The sequence below is a fragment of the Carcharhinus amblyrhynchos genome, chromosome 24 (assembly GCF_965287045.1).
Source record: "Carcharhinus amblyrhynchos chromosome 24, sCarAmb.v2.hapA, whole genome shotgun sequence".
Taxonomy (NCBI): Eukaryota; Metazoa; Chordata; class Chondrichthyes; order Carcharhiniformes; family Carcharhinidae; genus Carcharhinus; species Carcharhinus amblyrhynchos.
The window spans coordinates 32,953,427-32,979,612 of NC_137347.1; the positions used below are offsets into that span (position 1 = coordinate 32,953,427).

Below are 26,186 nucleotides of genomic sequence, written 5' to 3' on the forward strand. Positions count from 1 at the left end.
CTGAGCAAGGAGGTAATGTTGAACTTGTATAAGACACTAGTTTGACCTCAGCTGGAGAGTTGCATCCAGTTCTGGGTGTCACGTTTTAAGAAGGATGTGAAGGCATGGGGGAGGGTGTGGCAGAATTTCATGAAAATGGTACCTGGGCTGAGGAACCTTAGTTATGAAGATGGATTGGAGAAGTTGGGGCTGTTCCCCTTGAAGAGAAGGCTGAGAGGGGATTTGATTGAAGTGTTGAAAATCATGAAGTTTGGATGGAGTAGATAGGGAAATGCTGCGTCACTCTTGCAAGGATCCTGATCGAGGAGCCACAGATCTAAGGTAGTCAGCAAATAAAGTATTTTTCTAATATGAATTTTACTTATTATGCAGTGTGTGTTTAAGGTTGGGAGTTTACTGCCTGAGTGTGTGGTGGAGACAGGTTCAATTGAAGCATTCAGAAGGGATAGTTATTTGAAAAGAAAGAATGAACAGAGTCAGGGGAAGACTGACACAAAGTGAATTTCTCATTTGGCCAGCTGGTAAGGACCAAATGGCCTCCTTCTGTGCTGTAACAATTCTTATGATTGGTGTAAGTATCTGTGCAAGATCACATCATCCAGAAAGAAATGGTGCAAGCTCTGTATGTGTGTGTGTGTGTGTGTGTGTTGGGGTGGGGGATCTGTGTATTTGAATGTTATTAAAAATGAAAATCTTGGAAATGAATTTCTCCAATGGGCTCAGGTTACCCCACGCATTCTTACCTCTATAAAAATAGGTTCAAATTCTTGATGGATTTTCTCAAATGTTCTCAGCCCCAACAGATTGTTTTTCACCCAAAGCACAAGTTTGTAAAGCACACCCAACACAATCTGTGTGGGGCAACCCTATGGGCATAAGGGTGGCTTTTGTAATCTTTTATTGGATTAAGTTGAATGGTGCAAACGTGAATAGCAGGGCAGTGGAGTTGCACAGTACGAGGTCAAGGTATTTTTTTCTTTTCAATGAATATTGCTACAATTTAAATGAAAACATCCTCTTAAGACTCTTGGTTTACATCACTTGGAACAACGACACTAGCTCAGACATACTGCTGGGCAATGTCAGAAAATAAATGCAACTATGCGTTCAAATACCTCCTGGACATGCTCATTCAGAATCAGCAGGATAGTTCATGTCTTATGATTAACTTGACCCCCACCCCATTCCGCAACATTTTCTTTGTGTATAAACATGATTGGGTTTAAGATCTAATGGCCATCTCATTCTTGCTTTCAAGGCAGGCGGCACAGATGAGCTATAGGTCTGATGAAACGAAAATAATATTTCAGAAACTGACCTTTAATCAGCAGCAGAAATTGAGCCAATTTACCAGTCAGTGTCAGATTGGCACAGCTGGAGTGGATAAAACATGTCCAAGGTACACAGAAAACGCGATCTACAAATACAAGGACAGCTTGCATTTTTTTTTCGCAATTTGCAGGGACGTTAAACAAAATATCTATCTCCTATTGCATTATTTATCACTTTTCAATCTCCCCTCTCCCCTCCCAAAAAAAAAACCATGTCTCGGTCAATAACCTAAGCAGAACACCTGGAAAAATCTGTAACCCTTTCCCTTCCAGGGCTGCATTGCATTCGAATAGGCAGAGATTTACAAAGCTGTATGTGAGGGTGTCATGGGGAAATCGCACTGGACAAGCTGCAGGGCTTTGAACATCTCGCTCTAGCAATCGACGGCATCCATTCATTTGTGGCATTTGGCTCCAAAACAATAGTCTGCATTAAGATGCAACAAGAACTAAAATCCTCTTACCTTTGGCTGTGCCGGTAGCCTAGGCAGCTCCTGGTGATTATTATATCAGCGCTGGCTGTTCTCGCTTTCCTTTCTCTTTGTACTTCATCCTGAAGCAGATACTCGCTTCCCATACATCAACCCAGGGAGAATCTGCGGATGCGCAAAACGCCCGCAACGTCACAAAGAAAACTCCCTGTGTGCTGAGACATTGGCTTTGAATGGAATTCCTCTACATCCATGTAGCAATAAATCACCTTCTCACACCAGATTGTGGGGAAAATGTCAAATCCGGCTCATGCTTTTGGTCAATTGCCTAATCCACTGGATCAGATTTGGACTGAGAAATCCATTATATGGGAATCCGAGAAGCTGTAACATGATTAGGGAATAGACCTTTTATTAATATCTTGGCAATTTTTGTTTTAAATGCAAGCCCTTCTTGTCTTTGTATTTCCCTTCTACACATTTTTACCTAACCCTCTAGCACTCACTGGCAGTGCTTCCCATCACCACACTGGGGAGTGTTTATGGTGCTCGATTAACCTGGAACTAAAGTGCAGTTTTGGCAAAACCAAAGTTTGGAGACTCCTCGTCCACCCACAAATTTTGTTAAGAGTTAAGCCGGCTCAAACTGCACATTATGGCTGTAATAATTCTTGTTCACCAGTTAAGGGGGAAAAAAACACATTTATTTACCCTGCTCCCTGATTGGTTCCCTTACTCAGAAGATAGATCCTTTAAGGGACAATCACCACATCCCTTCCCTCTAAGTCCCTTTATGTGGCCGTCGATACTCAATTTACACAGTCCAGCATAATTAAACATTTAGTACATGAATTTAGTCAATTATAAATTAAGTCTTTCAGAGGGTTTCCAAATCCTTATGGAGTGGCATAACTCCTCTGTTTGAGGTATTTGCACAAAATAGCTGTCAGCCAAAACCACAACAACCAGAGGCACAGGGCAGTTCAGTTCTGTTCCCTTGGGGATGTCAGCTGGGCCTGTAACATCATTCTGTCCTTCTACATCCACTTGATAATAGAAGGGTCCAGCTTTGGATACAATGACACCTCATCCCACTTCCAAAATTCTTCACATAATGGCTTCACCCATCGAAAACAATTGTGTTGATTTTCAGGAGTCATGGCTTGTCTTTTGACTTCTTCGTGTGGCCTCTATCTGCCTAGCAAATTTGAAAACACAAGACTCAGTCTCATTACGAGATGAAAGTTTATCAACAAATCAGGCAGGCAGCACTCCCGTTATTACATGTGGAGTGGTGCAGCAACCAAGGAGGAAGCATGACATTCTGGTTCCTCTTGACTGCTTTTTTAGGCCAGACTTAAAGGTTTGGATGGCTTGTTCGGTTAGTCTGTTGAATGTTGGGTGGTAACGTGCAGTCCTAATATGTTTGATACCATTGAAAATGGTGAAGTTCTGAAACTCAACGATCGTGAAGCCTGTTCCATTATCAGACACTACAACTTCAGGTATTTTGTGGAGAAAAACATTGGTATAATTCCTCAAGTGTAGTGTACTATGTTGGAGAATTCACCGCAAACACTTCTATCCATTTTGAATTTGCATCAAAAATGGAAAATGAATGGACCAACATAATCAATATGGATTCATATTCAAGGTTGGCCAGGCCATTCCAATGGTGCAATGGGGCTGCAGCAGGCAATCTTTGTTGCAACTGACACTGTTCACAGTACTAGACTAGGCTCTCAATGTCACCATCAATACCAGGCCACCAGACAACTCCTGGCAAGCATCTTCATCTTGGAAATATTCAAATGGCCACTAATATGCAGCTAGAAGCAACTCTTTTCTGGTACAGGGACTAAATACTCTTGCTCCGCAAAGTATGATGTCATCTTGGCAACTCATCTTTTCATATAAAGTATGAAATGAGCAACTGGCTCATTCGCCCAGCCCCTCAGCATCCTGGGCCTCATTTAATTTGATTTGATTTATTGTTTCATGTATTAGTAAACAGTGAAAAATGCTTTTCTTGCACACTATGCAAAGCATACCATTCATAGCAAAGGAAACAACAGGGTGTAGAATGTAGTGTTACAGTCATGGCTAGGGTATAGAGAAAGATCAACTTAATGTGAGGTAGATCCATTCAAAAGTCTAATAACAGCAAGGAAGAAGCTGTTCTTGGTACGTGATCTCAGACTTTCGTATCTTCTTCCCAACGGAAGAGAGAATGTCCAGAGTGGGTGGGGTCCTTAATTATGCTGGCTACTTTGCCGAGGTAGCAGAAAGCGTAGACAGCATCAATGGATAGGAGGCTGGTTTGTGTGATGGATTAGGTTTCATTCACAATCTTTTGTAGTTTCTTGCGGTCTTGGTAAAAGTTGGAGAGTTGTAGCTGGTAAGCCAAATTTCCTTCATCTTCTGAGAAAGTACAGGCATTGGTGGGCTTTCTTAACTATAGTGTCAGCATGGGAGGACCAGCACAGGTTGTTGGTCATTTGGAAACCTAAAAACTTGAAGCTTTCACCCATTTCACTTTGGACAGCAGTGAATCCCAACTAGTCCACTACTTTATCTGTTTTGCTGAGACTGGCAATGTATCCAAGCTATTCAATACCATGACAACATTCATGGGCAATGCAACATTCTTTTGTAAAGATAGGTGACTAAGAACATTTGCTGTTTGTTTCAGGCTGGTGCTTGAAGATGAAAATTGCACATAGAGTAAAATGGTACTGAATTAAGATAATCGTGGGGGATTAACCTTAAAATGTTGTTCTTAAATCCAGACACAAATTGCTGGTGGAAGTTTGGCTATGAACCAATTTATAAGTCTAGGTCCCACACACACACAGGATTGTCTTTCTCTCCCTATTTCCTCTATTCTGCTTACCTGAAAATAATAGCCCAAAAAACTCTAAGCATGTTCTCTTCAGTGTCTTTACTTTGTTTTAAATATATCCTTCACTCTAACTCCCCCTATCACTGGTACTGCTCATCACCGCACCACCTCCCACTCCAACCAATCCAACATCAGTGGAACTAAGGAGCAAGGGTTGCCAGCCTCAGGGACAGCCACCTCTAGATTTAAAGGGCAATGTTCCTAGAAAGCTCCATGTCTACCAGGGACACTACAAATAAATCAGTGCAGGAAGGTAGAGGGTATACAGCCCAACACTACATGGGCTAATGTAACCAACAGTGAAGATTCCATTTCCACATTCGACATTATTAGGGTTTGGAAGATGTGGGCCTTCACATCAACAATTCATTTGTCATCAACAACAAAGGGTTTGATGCTTTTTCTTAGTTGATTTATCTGAACTGAAGTAATCATCTCTGAACCATCAGAGAAAAGGATCATCTAAAGGCAAAAAGTACTTCTATCCCTCCAATCAAAATTGATTGATACCAGAAAGTATGCAAGGAGAAAAGACAATTCTTGTGCAAACCAAGTACATTTGTAGATCAAATTGTACACAAGTGTTCTTGGGGAAAAGACAAGACAAACAAAATTTATCTTCTGGGAATTGAAATGCATCTGTAAAAGTTAAGAAAGCCTATTAGAACGCTTAGTGTAGTGTAAAGGAATAGATTCAATATATTTCTTTTAATATTCTTTAACAGACAATGGATTTTGCCCCACTCTATGACAATGGAACAGACATGGGTTTTCAGGTGCTGTAGGAAAATTCTTTCCTCCCTTCTCATATATAATGGCCATCCATTATACTGAATTGTGATACAAGAGTCTCACTGGAGGCACTAACCACTTATTCTTTCAATTGTGGGACAAGCTGCTTATGTCATTAGTTTAACAATGAATGAATGGTGCGATGATTTTTTTTTGCATGTCTTTATGTTCCTACACAGGGGAGATCTTATAGAAACATAAGATTCTGAAAGGAATAGATAAAAGCAGGGAGGTTGTTTCCAGTGGCAAGTGAAACTTGAACTAGCGGGCATGGCCTCAAAATTTAGCAAATTTAGGACTAAGTTGAGGAGGAATTCTTCACCCAAAGGGTTGTGAATCTGTGGACGTTGATGCTACCTCACTGAATGTTTTTAAGACAACGACTGACAATTTTTTGAACAGTAAAGGAATTAAGGGTTATGGTAAGTGGTTGGATAAGTGAAGCTGAGACCACAAAGATCAGCTATGATCTTATTGAATGGCAGAGCAGGCTTGAGAAGTCAGATGGCCTACTCCTGCTCCAACTTCTTATATTACATCATAAGAGTGAGAATACAGCAAGAAAAGAATAAATGGTTTAACTGATCAGAGATGTCAGATTAGAAGAAAATCAAGGAGCTAAAGAATAGAAGATAATAAATTTGACTTATTTTTCTTACTGGTGTCTACTTGCAGCATTTAACCTGCCCATGTTGTCTGCTCACTCATCTTCTAATGAAGCAATACCACGGCAAATGAGTTGTGTCTGCAAAACGTCTACAGTCACCAATGCCTTGTGTTGTATACCAGAAAAATTGGAAACTGAACATAAGGTTCACTGTACAAATCTTCATGAAGGCTGTAAACTAGTTAATATTTGGGTCATGATTGGTATTCTCCATTAATTATCAGAGACCTAGTGTAGGATTTTCTGGTCACACTCGCCCCAAGACCAGAAAATCCTGCTCGTGATCAAAGGACTTTAGCATGGTCCTGTCCCGCCCACCACAATTTTTGCAGAGGGCTGGATGGGAAAATTCCACTTTGGATTTTAATCAAAATTCAAGGTGCAAAATTACCCTTCAACATTATTGCTCGTGCAATTTATAAATACGTTGCAATATAAAAACTAAGTATTCTCTTATGATTCAAAATAATTACTTGCAATTTTATCCAATAGGAACTTAACAGCTCTTCTATGCTATAATGAAAAGGTTTGCGGAAATTATACTTATCTAAACATACAGAATATTTTACCAATTTACTGATGGACTGTAAAATAAGGCACTGTGAGGTGGGCATCCATTAGGAAGCAGCAAGTTGGGAACTCCCACCATTCTCTCCCCACATTGTGAGGACATGATTGAGTTTTGCAATGATGCTTTTCACAGGAAAACAGCTTGCAAGCCCCAAATGTTAAAAATCCACACGAGATAAGTATCCAAGGGCACATGGCAACTGCCTGCTACATGAATCAGTATCTTTACGGGCTTGCAAAATACACAAGAACTGTTGGACCTAAAGCCTTTATTACTGCCATAGCCAGTTTTTTTCTGCACCATTCCCCTGTGCCCCACCATAATCATGACATTTCAAAAGGACTTAATTCTCTGAAGTGCTTTGACTCACACAGAGGGTGTGAAATGCGTTATATCAATGCAAGTGCTGTCTTTTATTGGGTATTATTTAAACTTCTGCAAGCTGAAAACCCTTAGCAATTCATTTCGAATTTTATTCACGTGAAAATATTTTCTTGCAATATGCTGCTGTAAGCATGAGCATTTTAAACTAATTTTGCTCTACCTTCCCCTAAATCCCTATTTCATCTGCAGTAGCACTCAAAATTAATCAGGTCTACCAAGATATGGACTACCTGGACATTCATTATATAAATGAAAATTCAGTCATGCACTGTGTTAGGTAATAATTAAACATTAGTTAAATAAACAGGCGCAGAGTGGAATAGTTTAAGGATCCTTCAAAGTGCCTGAGTGAACAACTTTATTGAAACATCCTCAACATTAATCTGGGGAGGTTGAGGAGGCGGAGATGGGAAGTCAGCTGCTCAGTCAGCCTTAGTATAACACGAGACACTTTCCCCACTGTACAACTGCTAAAAATGATTCTTTTCGAAGGCCAGTGGATCATTAACCAGATAGCTTGATAATTAGTTTACAGCAACGTTTTCAGAAAACTTGTAATAAAGTCCAATACTTAACAGTTCAGTCACTACACATCATTAGATTAATTCAAAAAGATTCAATAAATAATTGTAAGCTTTTCTGTTGAATTCTAGATCCCACACTTAAAAGGATTGAAATGTCCATTCTCTTTTCCTGCAAACACTTTAGAACAATTTATTCTCTCTGCTGTAGTGGCTTTGTATACAATACTTCTTCATGATTGGTCATTTCTGAATTATACATTCTGAAACTGGTCATAGTAAATATACATTTGTATGAAAATAAAAGTTATGAATTATTTGATTCATCAACATGGAATATGTAATAAGTCATAAAGCTTTACCTGAAATCAGCTTGACGGAACTCACAGTACAATAGTCAACGCAAAAATCTCAAGTTTATTGTTCCATCATTATCCATCTTTTTTTAAAAAATAGCAATGTTTGGTATTGTTATCAACCACACCCTTTGTTACAAGGCAACCCCAAAAAGATTAATATGCACTTTTGTTTAGGACAGCATGGAAAAAAGTTAGGCAGCAATTCGATCTGAACTTTGACAAAGTTGATTCTGCAGAACCCACAAATATTCCCTTTTCCTATTACAAAATCCATAAAATTGAATTGTTTAAAAGATTGATTGCCAAACAGCACTCAAATAATCCACTCATTAAATTTCCCAGTATCATATTAACAAACTGCTGGGATTTAAAATCAAATTGCACTTCTGTGATCCAATACCAACATACCCTCCCACATTATATAATCTCCTAATGCCATCCCCTCCAACATTATGTAAAGATATAAACTTGCTCGTTGGCACATTGTGGCTGGAAAAACACTGTCTCTGGCATCAATTTTCAGATGGCTGAAATGAGACAAAAGAAGGTTTAAGTAAAATGTAGTTTAGCAAAGGTTTTTGACACTATTTTAGGTCCCTGATTTTTAGATCCACAGGAATCTTGGTGCATTAGATGTATCACAATCAGATACGCCGACATTTGACAAACTATTAAAATTGCAAATCAATAAATATGTAATCAACATTTTTTAGATGCACTGAGAAAAATTTACCTTCACCCACATGCAAAATGCAATTGACTTTACTACATGTGTAATGGCACGGATTTTCTATCGGCATTATTTTAACACCAGCTTTAACTCATTTGTTTCAGTCAAATAATTTACAAGCATCTGCTTAAGTACACAGATAAAAAGCCACCTCCCAAACTAGTACCTTTAGAAACTTCTGTATCCAAGTCACAAGTATTTATCACCATAACATCCTCCACAAATGGAATTTATTTTTTAATTAGTTTACACAGAAAATGAACAATTCAGTGTAAATGGCATTACAGACACCTTCATGACAAAAGGAGAGCTTTCCTGTAATTGTCTTTGGAAACCAGGTCATATTGAAATTGAGCAATGGCACAGCAAGTAATCACTCTGAAAGGGATGGGGACAAGATGCAGCAGGTAATTAACTACAATTGTTGTAAAATGGACTTTCCTAATACTCATACAGAACAGAAAAAAAATCAGATTATATCTGGTAACTGAAGCTGCTTCCCTAGCTTTTAATCAAATAAATTAAGATAACCTTGTCTGCATCCATTTATCATCATCTTCAGTTTATCACATTTCCCATTTGTGTTGCATCTATTTAATATTGCTACTGTACAAACATTCATATTCTTGCAAAGCTGAATGATTGTGTATATTTTATTCAAAATGTCTCATTGTATTCCCCAATTCTGTTACCATTTTCCCTAGTTGTTTTCACTACCTTTATATATAAAAGACAATGTGTGTATTTTTAAACACCCCTTTGAAGCAAATCCCACTTTACAACAATAACCTCACTGGAGAAGTAGTTTGTGACATCGGGGTTCTGAAAGATGGTATATAAATGAGTCTCTCTTTTCTTTCCATTCCTTTTTTCAAATTGGACCAGAAATAGGTGAACAAGTGCCCAAAACCATTCTATCCTCCTCATCACTCCCTTGCTCAGTGTAGTTAGTTATTTTGGCATGACTGTTCCTAACTTGACAAAAGCAAAAAGTATTCAATTTCGCAAGCTCTTCTTGCTGAGTTTAATATTTGTTTTGCAAGCTTCAATCGCAGCATTTGCAGAAACAATGATATTTGGAACATTTGAAAACCTGCTCTGTCCCTCAGGATGTCAAAATTGGAAGATAATTTAACAAGTTAATAAGCAGACAGTTTTTGAATTGCCCAAACAAAACAAGGGGATTTGAGCTAAAATAGGCAGAAAGTAAGATTTCAATTTTTCTTCTATTCATTCATGGGACATAGAATCGCTACAGTGCAGGTGGCCATTTGGCCCATTGAGTCTGCACCATCCATAATCTACCCAGGCCCTATCCCCAGAGCCCAATGCATGTACCCTAGCTGGTCCCCCTGACATTAAGTGGTAATTTAGCACAGCTAATCTATCTACCCGCACACCTTTGGACTGAGAGGAAACCGGAGCCCCCAGAAGAAACCTACGCAGACACAGGGAAAACGTGCAAACTCCACACAGACAGTAGACCGAGACCAAATTCAAACCCGGGTCCCTGGCATACTGATCTCAACAATACTGGTTTGGCCAGATTAAATATTGCATTACAAATAGCTATTTGGTACTACAGGACTCAAATATTGCTGAAAAAAAGAGCCATTTTTGTTCATGCCTTTCATCTTGCATTCATCAGGACAGTTTGTAAGAATACAATGTCAGGGGGAACAAGAAATTTATGCTGCATAAGAGTGCTAACTGGTTGCTGATCAGTAGCAGTGCTCTCAGAGAGTACACCAGTTGATGGTGACTGACAGTCAGCTACAAAACATTGTTTGAAATTTAACCAGGCAGCTTGACTTGATTGGTCAAGTCATTGCCTTGAGGTATGAATCAGCAAATAGTTGAAACAGTGCAATAGATGTTTTTTTCTGTCTGCAAAGACTAAGTTCTGTATGTAACTTCCCATACATGCAAATGTGCCACACCACAACCCAACTAACAATAAATTGGTTACAGTATAATTCTTAGCATACTGAAATTATTTAGCAAATGTCATCCAATCGCAGAACGACATCTAATGTTGAATACTGTTTTTAAGTTTTGCAAACACAGGTCTATACTTGCCTGTTGCAAACAACAGAAGAGACATGCTGCTTTGTACAATCCAGTCTTCAGGATGTATAGCCTACATATACAGCAGCTCACTGGCACTGAAATTTATATACCACATTACTCATTTACATGATAGGCCGAACAGTCTTTTGACTTCACAGCAGCATTGTATTTGTGGTGAATACCACCTCATAGCAGTAACATGAGACCACAAGCTTCAGCTGTTGGTTAAATCTTTGAAATGCCTTGCCCCTCCAGGGTAACCTGAGGTAGACTAGGCATCTTTCAGGACTATTCATGAGTTTGCGTGATATACAGCATGAAATTATCTGATCAGAGTAGCCATTGTTCTGCAGACTGCCTTTGATGTGCCCCATTTCAAATTCCACTTGTCAACCACCAATCTTTTCCTACAGTATAAATTTGTTGTCTTACCTGACATTCTACCATTCCCCAATTTGCAAACTGTCCTGATGAATGCAAGATGAAAAGCTTTGACAAAATGTATCTTTTTAGCAATACCTCATTTGAACCTGAACTTTCCTGTGGCAAGGACCAACTAAAAATATTTAAGCATAAATGAAGAATCAAAATCCATACAAATCATTTAATTGATTCTGATAGTAACATAACTTTTAATTAACCAGACTTTGAAAGAGATGCGCAGATTAGGAATAGACAAAGTGCATATATAAATCATTAATTAGAAAGATGACTAGGTTTGACCAACAGAATGCAATGGGACACGAAGCAATTATAGAACATTGGAGTTAGCTGGCTGGGTTCAGTGCCATTTCCCATTCCAATATCCCTAAATTTTATATCTTAGTTTTGTTGGATGGGGATCAGTTACTGATCTCAGAACGAGGGGAAGTATGGGACAAATGGAAGATAGATGCTTGATATTTTCAAATTTTTGATGTCCAAAGATAATGCTTCTGAATGTCCTAAAGTAACATTAGAACTGATGGTGGAAATGCAACAGGTGAGGACACAAACAAAATTATCCCTAGATCAAGATCGTTGTTCAATTTATAAGTTAGTTAGAAATACAGTTATACTACTACAACAAGGATGAAGTAAATTACACGATCCAAAAATTCAATCACGTCAAAGTTATCCTTCATCATGAGACACTAAAAAGAATTTAAATACTCCAGGATGAGCTTCATTGCTTCACTTTTATTTTAACTCTTTTACAAAGCAGAGGAAAATTCTCAAAAGATCTCTTTAAATTACAGGAAAATATGATATTCTCAATTTTTGGAACAGGATACATTAGTAAAGTAAGGCTGGAATTTCCAGCCATTCACGCCAGCCGGATTCTCTGGTCCCACTGCAGTGAATGAAGATCTGGCTGAGTGCCAAATTCCCCATCCTCGCTCACTGCAGCAGTGGGGCATGAGCGGCCAGAGAATTCAGACCTAGCACTTTAGATTTTCGGAACAAACACCCCAAATACAGTTAAGGTTGCATTTATGCCAAAGGTGACTTTTCTTTTTTAGATCTACTGACAGATATAATTTAACAATCCTAACTGGACACCAGATTTACAATTGTACAGTAAAATAAGGTACCGTGAAGACAACAGAGCTCCAGACACTGGGTTTCTGGAAGACCCCAGACTCTCAGAACAGGGCACTAAAAGCAATCTAATGCCATTGACACTCCATAAAAATCTGAGAATTAGCATAATGTGCCTTGTAGATTAGCTCTTACAAACACTTAACTACTCCAAGATAATAAAATGGGAGAGAGAGGGAGGGAAGGAGGAAGGTAAGCTTTCTTTTAGAGAAGCAAAAATAGAAAAAGCTAGAAATACACATAAGTCAGCACCTATGTTGAAATTAAATGGCCAACGCTTCAAATTTATCCAAAATGTTGATAGTTTGTGATCTCCAGTTATGCTTTCTGACCTGTGTTCCTCTTAGCTTTATTCTGGTTTCATTTTGTATTTTGCTTTTACTATTCTAATTTATTTGAAAGAAAACTGTAAATAAATTCAATACTATTAACAGTCATGCAGTCCTTGAAGACAGTTTGAGAGGGAGATCATCCAGGAAGTTCCCGTAAGGATGAAGACAAAGGTCACCTCGCTCAGTACAGACCAAGCCTCCACTTCTCAGCTAAAGAAAATCCAACACAAATTATTTCACTGATTCTATTAGAATGCAGTAATCACAAATAAAGTATCTGACCACTGTACTACTAACAGGAAACCTGAACCAGAGAGGAAGGTTTATCACCTTAACTGTGGCATTTGGGGGGGAATGGGGAGATGCCTTTTATGGGAATCTTTGTTCAATAATTTTTTTAAAATTGTACAATCGGTGCATCCAGATAAAATGGAATTGAAATTTGTGATGTAAATTGTATTTTAAATTTACAAATCAAAATACGAATAATCTAATTCAGGGTATTACAGGACTTGAAGCCATTGAAAAATCTTATGTAAAGCCTTCATTTTGGAAGGTAAGTTAGGGCACCAATACTATGGTACATGAATTTTACTGATGATTTTGCCCTTCCATGCAGTTTTTCCAAATGTTACAGGTTCACACGTATAAGGCGTTTTTAAAAAAGGTCTTCCTGCTCCCATTGTTTTGTATGGGATCTGTTGAAAATTCTGCCTTTCCCATTTCCACCTCAAGGCCCATTTTTAGTTTCTTTCTTTTCCCCCATTATTAGCTCTTTTTGCCTAGCACCATCATTCCTTTTTCATTTAATCTATCCTGCCTTCTATCTGAACAAAGGCCTTCCCTTTTAGTCTTCGCCCCGTGTACTTGCTTAAAACTTGCTACATCTCTAATGTTTTTCTGATTTTGGCAAAAGGTTAATCAACTGGAAATGTTAATTCTAAGTCTCTCTCCACTGATGCTAGCTTGCAAACATTCCCAGCATTTTCTGTTGCTACTCCAGGATTTTGTTTACAATAAAAATGTAAACAAATCATACTTCAATTGGAAATTTGGACAAGTGTCTGACTTAAATGGGCACTTCGTACAATGCAAAACCAAAATGGTTTACCGTAACATTCACAGGTTTCTAGGAAAGACAAAGCTAAAAACATACATGAGAACGTTCACTAGATTCTGAAGGAGGTATCAAGAAGATCAAAAGTGCTTTAGATCCATCAGCAGCAGCATGCCATTGGCCAGTAAAGGTCCAGTCTGCTCAGTGTAAACATAGACACAACTACATATTTGGAAAATGCTTCATAATGAATTGTAGAACTCTAGCTTTAATCCAGGACATTCACTCACTGACCCACAGAAGATTGGGAAAACAGTGAATCACCCACTTTTCTTGTTGTAATCTAAATAGTCTTAATTTTCATTTAAACTTTAGATTTACTTCAGATAATTCCTTCATTATAATTCATACCACTGAACAAGAACAACAAAGATTTATTCTTTCTACCTTTTTAATGCAATTGCATGATCTAACGCCATAAATGTTATATAGTTACTATATTAGGACTAAAAAAATAAACTCAGCAGTAATTCATACTCACCATTCCATCCATTTAGTTACTACAAAAGGTTTATTTTTCTGATCAGTGAGTATTATGCTCACATTATGGGCCACCAGTTATCCATAATTCTCAGAAGCAAAATGTTTGAGGGTAGAAAAACATGAGATAAGTGTGCTGAGGAATAGGCGTAAATATTCAAAGTAAAAACTCTTGACAGAAAGGAAGAATGTTAGTTTGCAGCATGACAGATTTTTCAATCGTTTAGGTACATTATGTAAAATGAGACAGATGTGACAAGTTGGTAAACAGCCAAGGAGTACTGTCAGCAGTCAAATCATGAAAAGAATGAGTAATAAAAGGGAACAGCTCATCGTTGAGAAATTCCGTCCCTTTGAAATAGCCCAAAACAGAAAACAGGAAAAGAGAGAAATGTCATAATTTTGACAGGAAAATAGATTTGATGATGGTTCTATATATTTCAAATTTACTGAGCTGAATTTTTCACAAAATATGCATGATTCCATTTAATAATGCAATGGTTAATAGTATTTTTCCCTGTAGATTGATTCACTTTATAGGTAACATTTAGGGTAAGAAAACTGAAGTTACCCATTTGCAACTCAAACTGACAGGTTCAGATGATGCCATAACTTAAGGCAAAGTTCAAACAATTTGTGTTCTGAATATATCAAATGGATTGATTTCTGTAAAAGGGTCCCCAGTCCATTACTTGGGGAAAAAAGGTATTTCTTTTCGATCACGTGTGCTCCATGTGAACGATTAGATGGAGATGACACAATGTGGGCCAAATGTAATACTGGTAATTGCATTTGGCCAGAGAGAGAGGAAACATAGCTTGATAGATATGATAGCAAATCAGTTTAGCTACTTTATAACTTAACATGCATTAAGGATTGAGACTCTTATACACAATTTAATGTACCAATTGAAATGACAAATTACCCAATTTGATTTGGAAAACTGGTTCCAAAGATAACAGCAACAAGCCAAATTAACAGGTAGCAACAATAACCAGACTTGCTGAGGTATCAAATGCCATCTTGTAGCACATCTTTGACAGAAGAAACTATTTTTTTTTAAATCTGTTTGAAAATCTTGCGACAATAAAGCTGAAGTTAAGGGAATGAATTTTATCAGCTACCCAAATTATCTGTCTTTGTCATATTGCCCTGAATAAAATTTAATATTCTGGATTATAATCTACCCATCAAAATGCAACACATTAAATTCTTATGATCTTATTTTCACATTAATAATGAATCAAACAAATATAACCAGGTCCTTACATGCAACTCCACTAAATGCAGCTAGAATGGTAGAGAAAACAACATCAGGGGGCTGTGCGGCATCAACAGCTGTATGCAGCCCTTTCTTTTGATAATAAGAAATCAGAGGTTTGGTTTGGGTATGGTAAGCAGCAAGACGAGATTTTAATGTTTCTTCATTGTCATCTGAGCGTTTAAACAAAGGTTCGCCAGTTACCTTAGAACAGAAACAAAAAATGTATTAATAACTACACTGTGCGCATAAATGAATCTGAAGAAGCCATTCAAAGTAACAATTTTAACATACAACCACTAATGTATAATCTGGATTCAATTTGGGGTGTGAAAAGAGGGGAAATATCAACGGCGATTCTCCCTGCCGCTGCACCGCATTTGGACAGCAGTGGGTCGGGAGACTCGAGCAGCCGGATTCCCAGCATCATTAGCTCCATGCCAGAAATTGGCATGGAGCTGCATAAATTTAAATGACCCTTTCAGTACAGTTTAAATATCATTAGCAGGTCTGGAGCTGAAATCTCTGGGCCCACTAGAATCTTTCAAAGCTGGGCAGATCAGGTTCCTGGAGAAAACTGATATTGATGGAGTGCTGGGCAAGACACATGGACATATCCCCTGGGGTTCATTTTTGATTGCCTTCAAAGGTTACAGAGGAATTTGGGCTTTTTTTTATTTGATTGATTTTACAGCCTCTTTCAGAACAGGCTGGCAGCAGGGGAGGTATTTTGGGAATCAGGTTGCTTAGCTGCAATATGACTGAACAGGCAGGATCAATGGACAAGCTGAAATTTTCTCCCAGTCTTCTCAAAAGGTACCGTTCATAACGAATCAAAGAATTTTTCATAACTTTCGTATAAGCTTACTCGTTAAGTTACTGTACATTTTGTTCTCATCTGGCATCAGCATTCATTACTTTGCACACATTCGTGAACAACAATGCACACTGGACATAGGCAGAAATTTTGGAAAGGAGTCACTAATGCTCAACTTTGCCATTCTTGCACAGATGAACCATCTATCTTTTATAAATAAAAACAAAAATGTTGGAAAAACTCAGCAGGTTCAGCAGCATCTGTGGAAAGAGAAACAGGATTAATGTTTTGAATAAGTATGATTCTGCTTCAGAGCTAAAGAGAGGGAGAAATATGAACAAAGGAGAATACAGCACAGGAAAGGCCCTTCGGCCCTCCTAGCCTGCGCCGATCAGGATGCCTGCCTAAACTAAAACATACGCACTTGCAGAGTCCATATCCTTCCACTCCCATCTTATTCATGCATTTGTCTAGATGCCCCTTAAATGCCGCTATCATTTTTGATCCCACCACCTCCCCTGGGCAACACTTTCCAAACATTCATCACCCTCTGTGTAAAAAAAACACTTGCTTCGCGTGTCTCCTTGAAAGTTTTCCTCATGCACCTTAAACTTATGTCCCCAGTACTCGACTTTTCCACCGTAGGAGAGAGCATCTGACTATCCAATCTGTCCATACCACCCATAATCTTGTAAACCTCCATCAGGTCACCCCTCAACCTCCATCGTTCCAGTAAGAATGAAGCAAGTTAATCCAACCTCTCCTCAAAGCTAATACCCTCCACACTGGGCAACATCCTGGCAAACCTCTTCTGTATCCTCTCCAAAGCATTCATATCCTTCTGGTAGTGAAGTGGCCAGAATTGTAAACAATATTCTAAATGAGCCTAACTAAGGTTCTGTACAGTGGCAGCATGGCCTGCCAATTTTTATACTCAATGCCCCAAACGATGAAGGCAAGCATGCCGTATGCCTTCTTGACTACCTTATTCACCTGTGTTGCCACTTTCAATGATCAGTGGACATGTATGCCCAGAACTCTGCCTGTCAATATTCCTAAGGGTTCTAAAATTTTACTGTATAATTCCTACGTGCGTTGAACCTTCCAAAATGCATAACCTCACATTTGTCCGAATTAAACTCCATCTGCCATTTCTCAATCCATGTATCCAACCAGTCTCTATCTTGATGATTATCTGCATAAGGAGGAATTAGAGTTAGTGAAGCAAAATAGGTCAGCAATAGGTGAGAACTGGGAGAGACTGTAACAAAGATGTGGAAGGCACAAGACAGAGGAAGTATTCATGGCAGTGTGAAGGACTATGGAAGGAGCTGATAGTGACAGTAAGGTAAGCTGACAGAATGTGTTAATAGGAGAACAAAGAACAGTGCTCAATGAAAGCACAACTTAAGAAGTGACAGATGGCTGAGTGGCGGGGTGTGCGTGTTGTTGCATCGGAACAAACTTTTTGGTTAAAAATGGGGTCAAGTTGGAGGAGAAAGATCACCATCTAAAGTTGTTGGAACTCAAGGGCTGTAATGCGCCTAATTGGAAGATGAGGTGCTGCTCCTTCAGTTTACATTGAGCTTCACTGCAACAAGCCAAGGATGGACATGTGGACTGAGTGAAGGAGTTCTGCAAAGTGGTCACCTAGTCTGCGTTTGGTTCCCGCCAATATAAGAACATAAGGAAGAGACCACATTGGAAGCAGTAGTTACAGTTGGCTAAATTGAAGGAGGTCCAAGTCAAAGGTTTCTCCACCTGTTTGGGGCCATGAACAGTGAGAAGGTAAAGGGGCAGGTGTGATTGCAAGGGAAGGTGCCATGGGAGGAATGAGAGGCTGGGGTTGATGGAGGAATGGACCAGGGTGCCACAGAGGGATTGGTCCTTGCAGACTGTGGGGACGAGGAGGAAGAGGTGCTTCATGGTGACATCATGCAGAAGATGGAACAGGATGATCCTTTGAATGTGAAGAATAGCAGCATGAAAATTGAAGACAAGAGGGAACCCTTGATTCTTGGAGGGACGGGAAGGGGTGAGGGCAGAGCTGGCCTTCCATAATCCTTCACACTACCATGAACACTTCCTCTGTCTTGGGCCTTACACATCTTTGTTGCAATCTTCCCTAGCTCCCTCCTATTACTGGCCTACTTTGCTCCACCAGCTCCAACTCCTCATATGCAGATATAATCCATCACATTCTTAGGAAAAGGGTCAGACCCAGTTGATTGCCATGACCATTGTGTATGGGTGTGCGCGCATGTGCCCATGTGTAGAGGGGAAACTTTAGTTAAAGAAGAAGGCAGCCATGTCAGAAGCGCAATCCACCTTACAGAGAGGTTAACAGCATGTAAACAAGCAGTAAAAGGGCCCTGTTGTGTGGCCTGTCAACCACTACGCTGGGGAGGAAAATCTTGGTTCAGGAAAAAGTCTGACATATCAGAAGTGCCACAGATCATAGAGTTTGAATAGCACCATATAAACCACCAAGAAAGAGTAAAGTAACCTTGAATTCCAAAGAACCATGTAAAATCAATTCCAATTTTATTTTGATACTTGCCTAACCTGCGTGCCAAAGAGTCATTGGTTCATGACAGTATAGGTGGGAGCAACCACTACACAGTCGTTGTGGAGACAAAATTCTGTCTTCACATTGAGAATACTCGCCATCATTTTGCATGGCACTACCACCAGGCTAAATGGGGTCAATTTTGGACAGATCTAGCAACTCCAAATTGGCCATCAGCAAAACCAGAATTATGTTCAGCAACAATATGTAATCTCGTGGCCTGGCATATCCACGACTCTACTATTACCACCAAGCCAGGGGATCAGCCCTGCTTCAATGAAAAGTGCAGGACATGCCAGGAACAGCAGCAGACATTCCCAAAAATGAGGTGCCAACTTGAAGTTACAACACAGGATTAATTGCGTGTCAAACAGCATAAGCAGCATGTAATTGGTAGAGCTAAGCAACTCTACAAACATCTGATCAGGTCCAAGCTATGCAGTCCTGTCACATTCAGCCATGAATGGTGGTGGACAATTAAACAACTCACTGGAGGAGGCAGCTCTGCAAACATCCTCTTCCTCAGTGTTAGGGCAGCCCTGCACTTCGGTGCAAGAGAAATGGCTAAAGCATTCACAACAACCTTCAGCCATGTGCCAAGTGGATGAGCCATCTCGGCCTCCTCCTTTTCTCCCCTGGATCACAGATGCCAGTTTGATTCGTTGCACAAGATCAAAAAAAGGCTGAAGGCACTGGATACTGTAAACAGGAGGAACTTGTGTTAATTGCAGGTGGGTCATTATTGTTCAAGGAAAACGTTTTTTTTTCTTTATTTGAACATTTGTTTTTAAGACCAGCTGAGTTTGTAGAATGATGAAAACTGCCTTTTGGAAGGAATAACTTATTCCTCTTTTTTACACCAGTAAGATGCAAGTAAAGTTTAATGTTTTTGGGACTATTTAAAAACTTAATTTGGAATTATTCTTGTTGTATAATTTGTACTGCATAATACCAAGGACAATGTAAAACTGATGTTCTTGCTAATACGTACGTCATCTTTCATTGGCGTTTTGGGTGGGTTGTACAATTCATGATAGGTGCGGCCACTGGCCTGGTGAATCAGTCTGTAAGAAAAAAAGGTTGCAACAGCACTTTCCTCAAAGCATAATATGGTTAGTATGCATCGTATTTTCACTGGAAAGCAAATGCTTCATCTCAAAATATATTTAACTGTCAGGAAACAATAAGTAAGCCTACAGTGTCAACATTATCAAGTTCCAAAATGAATTAGGGATCTTACACCAAATATGGATAGCAGCTGGTGGCGAGTAGTGGGCCTCAGGGGTCAGTGCTGGGACCACAACTTCTCACAATATTTGGAGGAAGGAACTGTTGCTACGTTTTCAGATGACAAAAATATGTAGAGGGACAGGTAGTATTGAGAAAGCAGGGGGGCTGCAAAGGGACTTGGACAAGTTAGGAGAGTGGGCAAAGACGTGGCAGATGGAATACAATGTGGAAAAGTGTGAGGTTATGCACTTTGGAAGGAGGAATGGAGACATAGACTATTTTCTAAATGGGAAAATGCTTAGGAAATCAGAAACACAAAGGGACTTGGTGGTCATTGTTCAAGATTCTCTTAAGGTTAACACGCAGATTCAGTCAGCAGTTAGGAAAACAAATGCAATGTTAGCAATCATGTCGAGAGGACTAGAATACAAAAGCAGGATGTACTTCTGAGGCTATATAAGGCTCTAGTCAGATCCCATTTGGAGTATTTGAGCAGTTTTGGACCCCATGTCTAAGGAAGGATGTCCTGGCCTTGGAAAGGAAAAGAGATTCACAAGAATGATCCCTGGAACGAAGAGCTTGTCATATGAGGAACGGTTGAGGACTCTGGGTCTGTACTTGTTGGGGTTTAGAAGGATGAGGGGGAATCTTATTGAAACTCAGAGTACTGCAAGGCCTGGATAGAATGAACGTGGAGAGGATGTTTCTACTAGTAGGAAAAACTAGGACCAAAGGGCACAACCTCAGGCTAAAGGGACAATCCTTTAAAACAGATGAGGGGGAATTTCTTCAGCCAGAGCGTGGTGAATCTGTGGAACTCTTTGCCGTAGAAGGCTGTGAAGGCTTGGTCATTGAGTGTCTTTAAGACAGAGACAGATAGGTTCTTGATTCATAAAGGGATCAAGGGTTATGGGGAAAAGGCAGGAGAATGAAGATGAGAAAGAAACCAGCCATGATTGAATGGCAGAGCAGACTCAATGGGCCGAGTGGCCCAATTCTGCTCTTACGTCTTATAATAAGATCAACGGCTCTTATTCCAGCTCAAAATCAGTGGAAATAGCCATTAGATGTCCTTAATGCGAAGGAAGTGCAGCAGTTCTTTTGAGGACCTAAAGTATTTTTGGACCTCAAAACTGAGGATCTCCAACAATTTAGTGAATAAACATAATGCTTTTTACAATGTCAAAATAAGTTGCTATTTCTTACGTATGCACAAATGATAAAAATTTCAACAGTAAAAATACCTCTTTAAATAGTCTTTGTTTCAATGCAGCAGCTGACAATGCGCCTGTATAGGAAATGCTCTCAGTGTTGCAGCACAAATAAACTTAACCAACAACAATAATTGTAATCAAGTAGCAGCATCCACTCATCTAATTACTACGACAGAGAATTATTTATGCACTGTTTTTACAGATAATCTAACACTGCTTGAATGTATAATTCTGTTCAAAAAGAGCTAAATAATAAGCAGCACACTCAACTTAGCTCTCCAATGATTATTACTTCTGACATGGTAATAGACTAATGGAGACTCGAATTGTTCCTTAGGCTGATTTTCCTAATGGGGACACATCAATTGGCTTTTTGCAGCAAGCTGAAATTAGGGTAAAGTTATAAAGAAAGATCTAACCCAGGCAAAACACTACGTGTTGAATTAACTAAGTATTCAAATATTAGCTGACTTAATAAAACAGATTGTGTATCAAACCCATCAAACATGAAAAATGTATTTGTTACCTGCCACAAATCCTGGTTATCAGCAAGCTATCATCAATCTTGAGCTCCAGCACAGAGTCCAGTTTCTCAGATCGCTTTTCCAATTGCTGATCAAACTGTAATAAGAGTTAAATTGAATCAGAAGTTATAGGTAAATATCATTGCTCCTTAAATCATAGAATCCCTACAATGTTATTCAGCCTGTTGAGTCTATTCCAACTCTCCAGCAGAGCACCTGATCCATGCCCTATCCCCATATCATGTACTCACCCCCTCCTAATATACACATCTTGGGACACTAAGGAGCAATTTAGCTTGTCCAATCTACCCAACCTGCACATCTTTTGGACTGTGGGAGGAAACCCACGTAGACATGGGGTGATAATGCAAACTCGACAGTTACCCAAAGCTGGAATTGAACCTGGGTCCCTGGCGCTGTGAGGCAGCAGTGCTAACTACTGTGCTGCCCAAGCTGGCTAAAGTCATGGTAGCTAATAGTGAGGTAAGGGGATGGGGACAATGCACAAGAGGCATAGGAGAGCAATGGAAAAGACAAGTCTGGAGTGACTAAGATATAGATGAGGGTTTCACTAACAGACGAGATACGGGAGGAGACGAAATGGGTGATGTTACAAATGGAAATAAGCAGTCTTGGGATGAAAGGACTATGAATTTGAAAATTCAACTGGGAGGTTGAATAGAATGATGAGATCATGAACAGCATGGTTCAGCATTGATACCTAACTTTTCCCACCATATTTTTTTAATAAGCATCTCCATTGTCAATCTATTCTATTCATTAATTTTAAAATGTTACATTTATCACTAACTAATCTAAAATCTCTATTAAGCAGAAAAGTAGTTATATCATATAACTGTTGAAAATATCATCCCTTAAAGTATTCAATTACACTCCAAGTTCTTGTTAAAAGATACCTGAACATCCAGATAATCACCAGACAACTCAATCCATCCTACCCCAAAAATACAAACATTTAAAGTAATTGCCTTCATTTTCAGTAAACTCAACTATTTCCTTTATACTAAACTTCATTGTCCTTCCTAATACTTACATTTTGGGGCTAAAGTCATGCTAACCTCAAGAAAAGATTGTGACCACAAATTAATCCCCTCCATATTAGTCATTAAACAGTCACGTAAATTTAAATACAGGTTGGAGATCAGTACTGAAATGGTCTAGGACCAGGCTACAAAGCCATGTTCCCACATGCCATACAATTTTAATAAAGCATAACATACAATTTGTGCTTGATTCACAGTGCGTGGAAATCCATCCAGTAGAAATCCATTTTTGCAAGCTGGGGAGTCCAGGTTTTTATCAATCAATTCAATGACCATCTCATCACTGACCTAGATAAATAGACAAAAAGAAATACAAAGAGGAAAATGTGCACAAAATCAGCTCCAGGGACCTGCAACATTCTACAAGCTAAAGAATGTCTGTTAACTTTTGAAAAAAAAGTCGCACACATGATTTCCACAAGTTCCTAAACATCAAGAAAGAAAATGTATAAATGGCACACACTGATACATTCCCTATCAAGAGGGGTGGAGGAAAAAACAGGTAAAATGAATGGAGACTTTGAACTTTAAAAAAATATACCTTCCAGCAAGAGTTTAGTTGTATGACTCAATACAGAGATTCTGGATGTTCAAGTGCAGACAGACAAAATCACAAGAAGACCAAGAGTTTGGATTTTCGCAAGTAGAGGCACAATGCAAGAGTAATGGTGAATTCATACACACTAGTACTTTGACCACAGATAGTGCCCTGAGTAGCTTTAAATATCCCATTTTAAAAAGGCCATTAAAATCATAGGAAGGATTCAGCATAGTAATGTCAAGAACAGGAAACTAGTAGCAAGGAAGACAGGCAATATTTGGATTACTTCCACTGGAGCAGATTTAATAGATTCTTAAACCATTAGGCATTTTGCTCATGTGAATTGTGGAAGACTATATTATCGTGCAGAGTAAGTGACAAGGGATCATCAGTACAAAAATATCACCAAGAAAGGCTAGGAGAAATTTCTTTACGCAGTTGGTCTTTGGGAGCATGGAATTATCAAGGGGCCACACGGTGAAGCCTTCCATTGTTTGCTGGAGCTGAGAGAGAGAGAGAGACAGAGCTAAGATTTTACCTGTTAAAAACCTGTTTAAAATAAGTTTAAAGCACTTTACTCTTTGTAGAACTGTTTAAAGCATTTATTTATTGTATTTACTGCTTTAAGAATTCTGAGGGTGTGGTGAAAAGGCATTTGTGGACCAGCCTGCTTAATTATCAAGGGGCCACACGGTGAAGCCTTCCATTGTTTGCTGGAGCTGAGAGAGAGAGAGAGACAGAGCTAAGATTTTACCTGTTAAAAACCTGTTTAAAATAAGTTTAAAGCACTTTACTCTTTGTAGAACTGTTTAAAGCATTTATTTATTGTATTTACTGCTTTAAGAATTCTGAGGGTGTGGTGAAAAGGCATTTGTGGACCAGCCTGCTTTAAATCAGCGCCAGGTTTAAAAGGAGGCCTGGTGTAGACAGCGGGCAGCGTCTGAGCGGGCAGCGGAGTGAGGGGGAAGCAGAGTGAGTTAATAGGGCTTAATATCAAAAAGGGCTGGAGGGAAAAAAGGCCAGGTGAGTTTGTTTGAAAAAAACAAGGAAAAAAATTTTTCAAAACTACTACAGCAAGAAACAAGGAAAAAAAATTTTTTTCCCATAAAAAATTACAGTGAATAATGGAGGGGCATGTGATGTGTGGTCTGTGTATGATGTGGGAACTGGCAGACCCCAGGGTCCTTCCCAGTGACCATGTCTGCAGTAAGTGCAGGTTGCTGGAGGAGCTCCAGCTCAAGGTGGATGAGCTGGCCTCTGAGCTACAGACACTGAGGCTCATCAGGGGGAGAGAGGGTGCCCCTAGACTGGCTAAATCTAAGGGTCAGGGACAAAAGGGGGCTGCTGGGAGGAGGAGGAAGGGGGGTGAGGAGCGGAGGCCTCAGCCTCTTAATCTGCATAACAGGTTTGAGGTTCTTGCTTCCAGTCTGGAAGAGGACGAGGCAGGTGAGGTTGGTGAGCAAACTGCACACGGTACAGTGATGCAGCAGGACATAGGCAAAGAGAAAGGGAAAAGGAACGTAGTAGTGATTGGAGATAGTGGGGTGAAGAGTATTGACACTGTCCTTTGTCACAATGACAAAGTGCACAGAAGGGTGTGTTGTCTGCCTGGTGCTCGGGTACAGGATGTCACAGCTGGGCTGCAGAGGAACCTGGAGTGGGAGGGTGAGAACCCGGTCGTTGTAGTACATGTGGGTGCCGGCGACGTAGGCAAAGTGCGGACTGAGGATCTGCGGAGGGAGTATGAGAAGCTGGGAATGGAATTAAAAAGTAGAACCGACAAGGTGGTCGTCTCTGGGCTACTGCCTGAACTGAGTGCAGACGGGCGTAGGGTTGACAGGATAAAGGAAGTGAATGGGTGGCTCAGGGATTGGTGTGGGAGGAATGGGTTCGAATTTATGGGGCATTGGCACCAGTATTGGGGTAGGTGGGACTTGTTCGGGCGGGATGGGGTTGGTCTGAATCGTGCTGGGACCAGAGTGTTGGCGAATCGAGTAAAGAGGACTGTAGACAGGGCTTTAAACTAATTAGGGGGGGGGAGGGTGCGAGGGTAGGTGACGCTACGAGGTCTAAAGGATAGGGTACAGGTAAGGGAAGAGGCCGAGGATGTCCCAATTGGTGGCGTTACGGCAAATAGGGTCCAGGTGAAGGCTGGGATGAAAGCGCTTTATCTGAATGCACGAAGCATTCGGAATAAAGTGGATGAGCTGGTGGCGCAGATCGACACAAATGGATACGATCTGGTGGCCATTACAGAGACGTGGCTGCAAGGTGACAGGGACTGGGAGATGAATGTACAGGGCTATCAAGTGTTTAGGAAGGATAGGCAGGAGGAAAGAGGGGGTGGTGTAGCTCTGCTGATTAAGGATAGTATCAAGGTGGTAGCAAGGGATGATATCGGAGCCAAAGAGCAGAACGTGGAATCGTTGTGGGTGGAGATTAGGAACAGCAAAGGGAGGAAGACGCTGGTGGGTGTCGTCTATAGGCCCCCGAATAATGATCTGGAGGTGGGGCGGGCTGTTAACACGCAAATAAGTGCGGCGTGCAGGAATGGGACGGCAGTAGTTATGGGAGATTTCAATCTGCATATTGATTGGTCGACCCATGTTGGACGAGGTGGGCTCGAGGAGGAGTTCTTGGAATGCTGCCGGGATAATTTCCTTGAACAGTGTGTGTTGGAGCCGACGAGGGAGCAAGC

At 40.0% G+C, this 26,186-nt stretch overlaps 2 protein-coding genes across 6 annotated transcripts in view; both read right to left on the reverse strand.

Annotated features, from left to right (window-relative positions):
• Window positions 1–2,127, reverse strand: part of rnf19b (ring finger protein 19B) — a 161,450-nt gene extending 159,323 nt beyond the window's left edge. For both annotated transcript variants that reach the window (XM_080211662.1, XM_080211661.1), the window contains exon 1: window positions 1,796–2,127. The gene's annotated coding sequence lies outside the window, so the exon portion shown is untranslated. The remainder of the gene's footprint in view (window positions 1–1,795) is intronic.
• A 5,869-nt stretch (window positions 2,128–7,996) lies between these two features.
• ak2 (adenylate kinase 2) overlaps window positions 7,997–26,186 on the reverse strand; it is a 28,762-nt gene continuing 10,572 nt past the window's right edge. Inside the window, exons 3-7 of one of the 4 annotated variants that reach the window (XR_013889411.1) lie at window positions 23,125–23,235; window positions 21,886–21,980; window positions 19,907–19,979; window positions 14,270–15,733; window positions 7,997–8,485 (exon numbers count right to left, since the gene is read on the reverse strand). Coding sequence is in view for 2 of the 4 variants with exons in the window: in XM_080211665.1 (XP_080067791.1) it covers window positions 12,853–12,881; window positions 15,538–15,733; window positions 19,907–19,979; window positions 21,886–21,980; window positions 23,125–23,235 (504 nt within the window). In the remaining 2 variants the exon portion in view is untranslated. Of the gene's footprint in view, window positions 12,882–14,269; window positions 15,734–19,906; window positions 19,980–21,885; window positions 21,981–23,124; window positions 23,236–26,186 lie in introns of all 4 variants that reach the window. The other 3 variants (XR_013889410.1, XM_080211667.1, XM_080211665.1) reach the window with 3 other exon arrangements.